Source organism: Halichoerus grypus, chromosome 12 (assembly GCF_964656455.1).
Source record: "Halichoerus grypus chromosome 12, mHalGry1.hap1.1, whole genome shotgun sequence".
Classification (NCBI taxonomy): domain Eukaryota; kingdom Metazoa; phylum Chordata; class Mammalia; order Carnivora; family Phocidae; genus Halichoerus; species Halichoerus grypus.
In genome coordinates, this window is record NC_135723.1 from 38,559,121 (window position 1) to 38,571,004 (window position 11,884).

At 33.9% G+C, this 11,884-nt stretch overlaps 1 protein-coding gene across 8 annotated transcripts in view; it reads right to left on the minus strand.

The window, feature by feature from the left end:
* The window catches only part of SGCE (sarcoglycan epsilon), a 61,272-nt gene that overhangs the window by 33,189 nt on the left and 16,199 nt on the right, over window positions 1-11,884 (minus strand). For all 8 annotated transcript variants that reach the window (XM_036115655.2, XM_036115656.2, XM_036115654.2 and 5 more), the window contains 3 exons: window positions 8,163-8,285; window positions 6,360-6,517; window positions 89-161 (listed from right to left, as the gene is read on the minus strand). In XM_036115655.2, coding sequence (XP_035971548.1) covers window positions 89-161; window positions 6,360-6,517; window positions 8,163-8,285 — 354 coding nt within the window. The remainder of the gene's footprint in view (window positions 1-88; window positions 162-6,359; window positions 6,518-8,162; window positions 8,286-11,884) is intronic.

An 11,884-nucleotide genomic window follows, 5' to 3' on the forward strand; every position in this document is an offset into this window, starting at 1 on the left:
CTTTAACTGTATTTTGCATAGATACAAACCATAATGAAATACTTCTTGCAAATAAGAAAACAATCAGCAACATATCTTCCATACCTACCTTCTGCTGACATTATATTAATTATCAAATTATGCCTTGCAGTCTCAAAGGTACGCCTATTGTAGGCAGTTATCTATTAGAAAAAGAAAATCATATTAAATAAGTGAAATGTTATTTGGGAAACAAAATTCATTAAGGACAAAATGAAAACAAATTGTAGTTCTTTCCATTTTCATTATTTATGTACTTACAAAATGTGCCTTCTCTAGGCAAGAACAACTCAGAGCTTTTAGCAATGTTACGGGAAAATAAATAATTAAGCAAGTCTATTTAACATGCTAAAACAAAAAGTTAAAATCAGAAAGACCCTTTTACAGAACACCGTTAAGTGCTGGCAGCAATGCAGATGCATCATTAGTAAATGGATTAACCATCAGAAATTACTTACCACTGCCGTTCTAAGATTTAAAAAAAAAAAAAAAAACCCAAACAATATATTTTTGTACGTTTAAATGGAGCTTGAGGATTTCACTAAAAAGTACCCTTTAAAAAAAAAAGCACATCTTCTGTGTTGCTTGCATTCAGTACTAAACTGCACACCAACCAGTCAAAATATGCATGAATAACCCTTTAGAAATCATATCTCCCTTATGATGGGAGTAGAGCTGTAAGGATCACAGTCTATAAGGCTTATGGCACATGCCCCAAAACACAAATCAATACCTTTGTAGAGTCAAAGATTAGTAAACATTTGCAGAGCCAATGAACTTACATCAAAGTCAACTCAGAAACAGCCACTGCAAACAACAGACAAAGCAAAGGCCAACAACAGGATATGGCTTCAAAAATTAAGAAATAATTAACTTTATAACAGATATTAAATCACTCAGACAGGTCTGCAGTACCTCAAAAACAACAAATGATTGTGTAATAGTCTTAGCATCCCAGCACTAGCCTCCTGGCAGTGACTGAAGCTGGAGTGAGCACTGAGACGAAAGAGCAGGACAAAACTGACTCAAACTGAAAAGAACACTCTTGGCCGTTTAAAAATAAATACTGAAGATTTTTATAGCATCGTATATGAGCTTTAAATGAAAGAAATCACACTTATCAGAAATACTATTTGAGAGAAAAATAAAACACCGGAATCTTGGAATAAACAAACATTTAAAATATTTCAAAGTACATATTCTGAAAAGCATATTATTGCACAAAGTCAAAAGGATTTTTCTGCCCCCAATTTGTCAAATTTCTGTTGGGTTTAATGACTTTCTTGTTGCTATCTGTTGGGACACATAATCAACAAGGTTCACTCGGGACGCTAAAATTAAGACTAGTCATTAAAATAAATTAGGAACTATTGTTCACAAAGAAGCAACTGAAATGATGCAAAAAAGACTTGAGAATCTTCATGATTTTAAAGGTTTACCCTGCAAAAAATTTAATCATACTCTCAATGGAAAAAAAAGTATCAATTTTCTACTATTTGTTAGACTATCTCACAGCTAAAACTCAGAAACATTAGACATTTTCTAGCTAGTGGCAAGATTTTTATGGCTAGCCTTTCCATAATTATCACAAATTTCATTATTATAAATTTCATAAATTCTAATATTTTTTTAAAGTCACAGGCTCCTGAAGAGGGTGAAGTATGTTTCATAAATCAGGAAGAGAATTTTATTACCTGAATTTATATTTAATGCTTAATTTTAACAGCTGTAACAGAATGCAGTCCTTCTATCACTTCTAATGAGATATTTAAATACAGTAACATTCTCAATCAAATTTTACTTATCATGATGATCTGATATGAGGAATTCTTAATCTCAGGAAACAAACTGAGGGTTGCTGGAGTGGTGGGGTATAGGAGGGATGGGGTGGCTGGGTGATAGACATTGGAGAGGGTATGTGCTATGGGGAGCTCATGTTAAAAAAAAGTAAGAATACAGTAGGAAGGGAAAAATGAAGGGGGGAAAATTGGAGGGGGAGACGAACCATGAGAGACTATGGACTCTGAGAAACAAACTGAGGGTTCTAGAGGGGAGGGGGGTGGAGGGATGGGTTAGCCTGGTGATGGGTATTAAAGAGGGCACGTACTGAATGGAGCACTGGGTGTTATACGCAAACAATGAATCATGGAACACTACATCAAAAACTAATGATGTAATGTATGGTGATTAACCTAATATAATAAAATAAAAAAAATTTTACTTATCATGATGATGTGAAGTCCTTCATGGCAGAGAGGTATGTGTGTATACTTTTTTGATCCCCTATTTCTAGAACAGTGGCTGATCTATTTTAGATGTTTAATAAATATCTACTGAATAAATTAATCAGGGGGGTTATCTGATTAAATATGAGTTTAAGATATGCAAAATTCTTTTATAGAATTTTTTAAATACTGTAAATGTTACTATATATGAATAAAGAAATGTTATTTACAGATTAATCACTACTTGTGTTAATGAAAAAGATGTTAAATTTTCATCATTATCCTTTTAGCATATTATTTGACATATTCATAACATTTACGGTATGAGAACATCATGAACCCCTGAGACTCCTGGCTCAACACACGTGTTTCTCTCCTATCCCTCTCTCCAAACAGAAGTAGCCATTTTGAGTTTTATGCTTATCATCCCATTCATTTTAAATATCATCTTATGATAAATGCATGTATGCTTAAAATCCGTTATTTAGTTTGCTTGTTTTTGAGCTCCAGAGAAATGTTTAATTCTATGTAGTCTTTTGGAACTTGTTTTTTTTTTTTATTCAACATTACGTTTACAACATTTATCCATGTTGCTGGGCAAGCTGACATTGTTGCTGTAAACATTCAATGATATTGTAATAGACTTGTATGGTGACAGATGGTACTTCATTTGTGAGAATGGCATAACTAGAGAACTGTCAAATCACTATGTTGTACACCTGAAACTATGTAACATTGTGTGTCAACTCTACTAAAAAAAATTTTTTTTAATTCACTGTGTGAAAACTCCACAATTTATCTATTCTGTTGATGAACTTTCTATCTGTTCTCGTGCTGTTAGACTTTTGGGTCTCCACTGCTCTGTGGATTTCCAGTGTTTTGCTATACAAACATTGTTCAATAAGCATGACTGTCCATGCCTTCAGTGGACGTTTGCAGATGTTTCTTTTAGGTATATGCCTAGAAGTGGGACTGCTGGATCATAGGGTACAGTGATACTCAGCTATGTAAAATATTCAATACTGTTTTCCAAAGTACTTATCCAATCCCCATATCCATCCTCAATGGGTGGATTGGGGTAAAATTCTCATTGTGGTCTTAATTTGAACATTTTTCATTACTGATGAGAGTAAGTGTCTTTACCTAATTGTCATTTATGTCTTCTCTTCAGTGAGATGTCTGTTCATGTCTTATTTCTGATTTTCATGTCTTATTATAGGAGTCCTTTTTTATATTTTAGATACACATCATTAGTCAGCTATATATTTTTAAAATAACTTCTCCCAGTTTGTGGGTTGTCTATTTTTTTAATGGTTTATTTTGATGAACACCAGTTGACAAGTTTAACACAGTACAATTTCTCAATCTTTTTTCTCAAGTAAAAATATGTAGGTATTATTTAAGAAATGCTTCCCTACCCCAAACTCAGCAAAATATTCTTCAACATTTTCATATACTAGCTTAAAATTTTGCCTTTCACGTTTAAATCCTTAAACTATCTAGACTTGAGTTTTATATTTCTTATGAAGTAAGAATCTAATTTTGTGTTTGCCATATGGCAAACCAATCCTCTGAGCACCATTCAATAAACATCCTTTTCCCCGATCATCTGCGGCACCATCTCTTCCGAAATACATCATTGTTCCTTATGTAGATGTATCTGTTTCTGGGCTCTCTATTCTATTAATCGATTAATTTGTCTATCTCTGTATCAATACAACCTTATGATAATTACCATAGATTTATAATAAATCTTGATATCTGGAAAGGAAAGAAACCTTTCCCCCTTTGTTTCTTCTTTAGGAGTACCTTGATTGTTCTTGGCCATTTATCATCTTTACAAATTTTAGAATTAGTTGACATTAGTTTCATGAAAAAACCTATTGCAATTTTTATTGGAATTGCATTGAATCTATAGATCAGTTAGGGGGAAAGTGATGCCTTCATGATTTCGAGTATTCTTATCCCTGAATAGACTACCTTTTCACTTATATAATCTTAGTATTGATTAAGTTTTATAACTTTCTCCATACAAACTTTGCATACCTTCTGTTAGATTTATTCTAAGTACCTTATAATTTTTGTTGTTATTAAAAATGGTATCTTTTTAAAACATTTATTTTCTCAATACTTGTTTTTCATATATAGAAATATAACCAAATTTTTTATATTGAGCCTATAACTTACTACTAGGCTTTCTTAAAATTTTAGTAGTCTATAGACTCTTTATATCATTGACTATTCTATTTCTTTCCTTAAATACTTACAGATTTAATATTTTTTTCTTTCTTTACTGCACTGGCTAGGACTTCTAATATATTCTGTAATAGATGTGGTGGAGGGGTTCATTCTTGTTTTGCTCTTCAATTTAAATGGAATTCCTCTAGTGTTTTCCCATTTAAGAAATGACATTTTCTCTTATTTTGGGTCAATAACCTATATAATTTTACTGAATATTTTTTAAAACTATTTTCACAATAACTCAAAATAACTTTCTTTCTTTATATCTCTATATATTTCCATATCTACATAGATAATGGGTGTGTATACATTCTATTTATGTATCTATATATTGTCTTAAGGAAACAGATTTATTCATAGAAATCACTGAAAAGTCGCGTTAATACAAACTTCAATTCAAAAGAAGAAACACCTTCTCTTGGCCAACATGGAAGCTCATATCCACAATCTATGGCTGATTAAAACTCTGGAGAAAAACTCAAAGCATGTAATCCCCTGAGAGTTTATACCACATAGAAAATGTGCCACTCAGGACCTGTACAAGCTCCTGGAAGTTCCATTAGTGGTTCCTAGGCTGCTGCCCTGGTCACTACCACTAAATCTTTATGGAATTGATCAGTTAAATTAGAATCTAAGCTCCTGTAGGCATCAGGGCATAAAAGACTCTCCTGCCATTAACTGCCAGTATAATTCTGATTTTGGTGGGTATAGTAGACCAGGAAACACTTCTACTAGATTTTATATCCATTTATTTTATTTTTTAAAACATATTAATTCCCATTAAAGGCTCAATGTCAGTATTTTGTTTTTATTATTGTTTTAATTTCTAATACCTTCCAGGTGTGATGTTAGCTACTAGGCTAGAATCTGATGAATTCTAATACCACCTCAAGAATAAAGGTCAACCTATCAGCATGGCTTACAGAGCCCTCAAAGATCTACCCCTACCAACATCAACACCTCTGTTCCCATCATTTGCCCTCTGGGGTGTGTCCTGCCTTCTAGTCACAATTAGAGTCCTCTGAGATCATGTGGTTTTGTTCATACCTCCAAGATTTTGATGTGTTGTTTTGCTAACTAAGATAGCCTTCCTTCTACTTGTAAAGTGAATTCCTATTTACCCTTTTACAACTGCATCAAACAGTACCTTCTGATTAGAATGGTTATGACGATGTTGGCTAACAATGGATTTCCATTCCAGTGCTTCAACGACTGGACCAGAGTCATGGCAGGACTCACCTCTTACTCATCTTTCTACCACCAGCAGTTATCATAATACTTAGGACATGGTAGGAGCTCATCAGATGTCTGTTTATTTTTTTTTTTTTTAAGAATTTATTTATTTATTTGACAGAGATAGACAGCGAGAGAGGGAACACAAACAGGGGGAGTGGGAGAGGAGAAGCAGGCTTCCCGCGGAGCAGGGAGCCCGATGCGGGGCTCGATCCCAGGACCCTGGGATCATGACCTGAGCCGAAGGCAGATGCTTAACGACTGAGCCACCCAGGTGCCCCCAGATGTCTGTTTAAAGACTATTTCAATGAACATGAAAATTTGAAATTAATATATAAAGCAAATAAGTGTTTTAAGTTTGTATTTATTTTCTTAAATAGAATTCATATTATAATAATCTATTTCTTTAAATGGCTTTAAATTTTTTTCCACTAATTTAGATTGCTCTTTTTTTATATATAAGAACTAAAACAAAGACCTTTGTAAATGAACAGAAAGGAATGGTACATTTCCAAATGTTATCTAATGTGTTTCTATGCATAAAATACTGAAAACCACTGTCATATAATTTTAATTTCAACATTTGAAACTCAAATTACAAAAAACCCAAAAATATAATTTTGCTCTTTCTAATTAAATTACCTCAATTATTGTTGGTTTCCCCACATTTTCAGCTGTTGGAGACCCATATAGGACTCCATCACTATATGGTGTCCTTTGGATATATCGAAGCCATCCAGGTCGGTCTGGGTAACCCATTAAATTTGTGTTAAATGTTATAGGATCATTACTAATCTCGCCTAGATAAGAAGCACAGAGTTAAAATATAAAACAGTTATTTTCGCACATGCTGCTTTCATAATTTCAATCAAAATATTTCTAAAATCTTTTTCTTATATTTGTAGCAAACTAAATACACACCAAAAAAAAAAAAAAAATTCCATCTGGGAATTCAGATCAGAGCCTCAAGTAAAGAAAAAATCTTTTTGGTTATTTAGTTGCCTAGAAATCTCACGCAACAAAGAAAGCAGTCATACAATGTCTTTGGAAATGTTGTTTTCTTTCCTTTTTTTTTTTTTTTTTTTGGTCACACAGGAGTGTAGAAGTTCTGCCAATGAGACAACTATCTTTCGGGAAAATCCCCTAATCATGCTGATGTAGTCATTCTCTTGAGAATTTTTTCTTTCATAAAACTCTGGACACTATCGAACTAATCTCAAGGGATATCTCAAAATGATAAAAGTGTCATCAAAACAAAAATAATGTAATTTTAAAACTTTGGAGAATGAGTTGTTAAATCCAAAAGAACTGTAACTAAGAATAATAACAACAACAGCATCATTTGTTAGAATGTGCCTGGCCTCTTCAGACACAATTTCACCTGATTTTCAGACACACCTATAAAAGGGACTATTATTAGCCCTAATTTTACTGATGGGATATGTAATTTTTCATGTTAAGTACCTTCTCAAATGGTGAGATTAGAATTTAATCTCGGCTGATTCCAGAAACTATGCTCTTAACTACATATTTTCTTCCCAAACGTTGGAGCTACTGTTCAAAAGGTTCATTTATATAGTTTTGCAAACATAGAATGCCACATAAAAAAAACATTTTATAAATAACCGATGAAAAGATTACTTTTTCTTACTGCTGGTGAGAACATGGTTATTTTCTATGACTGTTTTCAGGTATGTTATTTATCATATAATCCACAAAAATAATATTTATATTAATTCTAATGCTATAATTTTCAGAAAATTCCTTTTTTATTTGTTACTTAAGTAGTTGTAATAACAAAATATTTTTTTCTTGCTATTCTTTCTATATCTTCATTAATCTGATGGCATTTATGATAATCCAATATAACATAATTTAAAACAATGGTGAATTAAATAAAGCATCACAATTGGTATTATTTTGAAGGAAAATTTAATCTCCATTATATTATTATGAAGTTAAAATTATCTCATATTGTAAGAGCTTTCTTGAGAATTCTTTCTTAATACCATATTTCATTCTCTTCTACAACATATGTTTGGTCTTCCAAAAATCAATGTACTATGTAAGAATCTAAGTCTTAATACAGAAAACCATAATTGTATATGTAAGAATCTAAGTCTTAATACAGAAAACCATAATTGTATAGCTATAATTATTTCTATGCGAACATAGGTAGGTAGGTCCTTTGTCAGACACACAAAACTCAACACTGGAAAACTAGAAATAAGCTTTTTTAAAAAATTCAAAAATGAGTTATTTCCTTCTGTACTTAAATTTCTAATCTTAAAATGGGAAATATCCTACAACAACCAATTTATCACATATACAGACCATTTCAAATAATGTTAATAATATTTGATCATATATCATCTAAATTATGCACACTGAACAAAAAGAAAAATTTAGTAAGTTAACCACTTTTTTTTCCCACTGAGAACATACCAGGCTTGGGGTAAGGTGGAAATTCCCCCTTAAAATACTCTCTTTCCAAAACATGAACAAAGAGGACACCTGCGGACGGGTATACATTCCGATCAGAGTGCACCTTCGAGAAAATAGTGTACACTGAAAACAAAGAGGAAAGATAAGAGATAGAAAGACAAATAATGAGATATGCTTTCAGTAATTCACTTACGCTGTAAAGAAGGGTTTCACTTCTTTAGAAATTTCTGGGAAAACTAAAGCAACATGCAAGATATTGTTAAGAAGTTTGTTTTAAAGAGAAGTGATTTCAGGACAAAACATGGAACAACTCTTTCAACGTGGTATGTTTAGAAACTTTCAAATATTATGTAAACAAAATTAGGCACATTTAATAATTTAAATTGTTATTAAATAATGAAGACATCCATAATATTTTTTCAGTAATTTCTTTTTATGGGCATTATTACCAACAAAATATATCATGAGAACTGAATGACTACATAATTACTACAGTTTTTTTTTTCCTTTTTTCAAAGCAAAGTATAAAGAGTAATTTTTAAATGGTAAGAATCTAAACTGTATTAACTATTTACTAGACATAGCATATCAGACTATATAATGCCATCAGTATATGTAAGGTGAGTTTCATATACACTTATAAAAAATGCATTGGATACTTTTGCTGTATTATTCCTTGTATCTCTCCTCATACCTCTCCTTTATTCCATTTTACCCGATCTTGACATTTAATAAATCACACAATATAATCTATTCTACTATGCTATATCCTAAATAAACAATAACAATCAGATAATAAAGTTCAGTGCAAATGATTTCTTTAAATGAAATGGGGCAGATTTCATGATTTGCTGATTACTTATGATATGTGATGTGAGTACACTAAATTGGCTAAACTGGTTTGATTAGTTCCCACCTATTGTTTTTCCTGTGATATCATCGTCTCCACCAACACATTACTGCCATTACACTTGTCACCTCTACAATCTCTTTTAGTTTTTCTATCTTCCTGATTGGCTAGTGGCTGTAATTTTTAAACAGATAAATCCAGTTCTTTTTTCTTAGTCACTGACGGATTTGTAAATGTAGTAATTAATCTTGAGACCTTCAATGTTGCTCACCCTAGGCTCACAACTAACTAAAAGCCCTAGATAGCAAGATCATTGACAGTAAATTTTCAGCATAAAAATAGGAACTCCCACAAAATGTTTCTTTATCTGTGAAAACTTGTCCCTGCAGTTCTGTGGATGGCTGCCAAAAATGGAGAACTGAACTAAAATATTTGGCTTGTAGCTTCATGTATCCATAGCTTTGCTACTAAAACACAACTTCAAAGGCTATGTAACAGACGGAAGGAAGCTGCAAGTTACGTTTAAACTAGGTATGTAGAGAGACTCCTCCTTTCCTGACTTGCTTTGCTAGTATTCCTCAGTAGGCTTTACATGGCATTTAGAGTACCCAGCTTCTTCTCCTCAAGAACAATTTACTCACCTGTGGAAATGGTCCCATTCCAAAGAACAAGAATGAACAAATCACAGAAAAAGTGAGGATTAGAATTGGCAATTTCCCCCCCGCTGGACTCCACAATGTCCCCTGAGTGCTAGGTGCTGTGGAGAATGTGAAGACGAAGGAGACCCAGTCCCTGCCTTCCTCACCATCTGGCTTGGGAGACCAACGCCCACCTAACTAGGTATGATACCTGAGGTATAAACTCCTCTGATAATACCTGGAAAGATGGCAAGGAGCAATGGAAGCTGGAAAAGATCTGGAAAAGATTTATGTAAGAAGTAGAATTCAACATGGCTTGTAAAATACTGGCAAGATTCTGAAACTCATAGATGGGGATTCGGGCATTTCAGTGGTGAAAACTTGTACAAGATACAATTGTGGAATACTGGGGGGACCTTTCAAGGAAAAAAATTAAGCCAGTGATCCTGGGGTATAATTAAGGTAAAAGGAGAAAAACTGGTAAGAAGAGTCAAATTATGGAGATTTGTGAACCCCTACTGAGAAGTTACTTCATTCTACATGTAAAGGTATTTAAATTCCAGATCACAACCCTACATTCAAAGCACAGGAGTATTTTGAATAATCTAAAGGAATCTCTCCAGAGTTTATGTAACTTATTCTTTCTAGAGATTAAAACACCTTGAAGTCCAGCACTGAATTTTATTTACCTTTGTTATTTTCTTGGCACCTAGAAGGTGTCTGCCATAGCTGAATAATTTTATCGATGCCTATTGAATGGATGAATACCTTCTAGTTAAAAAGCACTGTGGAGGTAAACACAGGTGTTATGCTTGTGGACTAAGTATATACATAATACTTCACTTAAGTTTCCATTTTATAACTTGAATTAATTCTCACAGGTGTGTAGCAGTTTATGGGTTATCATCCTCCATTTACATTACAAACTCCTGACAGTCTCCCTTAGTTTTTGCTGCCATAAGGTAGTAAAAGCTAGCTTATAAAGCCAAAAGAAAGGTTGTTCATATGAAGCAATATTAAAAGATTCTGTTTTCGGGCGCCTGGGTGGCTCAGTCGTTAAGCGTCTGCCTTCAGCTCAGGTCATGATTCCAGGTCCTGGGATCGAGCCCCGCATCGGGCTCCCTGCTCGGCAGGAAGCCTGCTTCTCCCTCTCCCACTCCCACTGCTTGTATTCCCTCTATCTCTGTGTCTCTCTCTGTCAAATAAATAAATAAAATCTTTAAAATAAATAAATAAATAAAATGATTCTGTTTTCTATATAGCACTTGGCAAGGCCTGAAGTGGGACCCTAAAAGGGTACCTGCCACTGCCTATCACCTCACTTCAAGGACTAGTATCACCTCACTTCAGGGACTAGTACAGAACATCTCAGTTTCTGGTTCATAAAAAACTTTCCTGTGATCTCCAGAGCCAAACCACAATTCACCATGGCGCTCGTGGGTTTTGAGATGACATGCACATTTCCGTATTCACATGTACTCAATTGCCTTTCTGCAAGCTGCTGAGCCACATCCTTGCTGGTCAGTTTCCTTGGCAACTCGACAGTAAAGACTGCTTCTCTATAAGTCTAGGACTCCATTCACTTTGAGAAAAACATGATATGGATGTATGGTACATTCATCATCGAGAAATGGAAAATGACTAAGCCCTTATGTTTTGTTTGTGAAAATAATACTTCCTTTCTGTAGCATCAGTTTAAATTATGGGCACCCACACAACATTTTAGAGAAGCGCCCTTTACCTTTACCTTCCCCATTTGCTACTTACAAAACAGATCGCTCTTCAACAGAGGCTATTTGGGCAGTATTTACACCTCGCTTCCTTTTGGAAACAACAAATGACACAGGATTCGAAGTTATAGGCTCTTGTTCTAAACGCAAGCTATATAAATAATGCTGGTATGGTCTGCACCAACAGCAACAACGGCTGTTACTCCGGCTAACACATGTTGCGCTCACATGTATCTATGTAGTACTCACACACAGAAAGCTTGAAGCATATTGTCTTCCTCAAAAGCAAATCCTGAAAATCAAATTTAAACTCTAAAAATGCACAGTACTAAAATCTAATAATCTCTGAAATATACATGTGTACAGTGTCATGCTAATCAAGCTGAGGTCACAGGGTCTGGTCTCTCTGTGTATCGCATGGCTTTGCAATTGTCTACGGCTGCAAATCCATTACCTCTGCAAACACATGCCACTGGATACAAATGAAACTGGAAACCAGTGTGT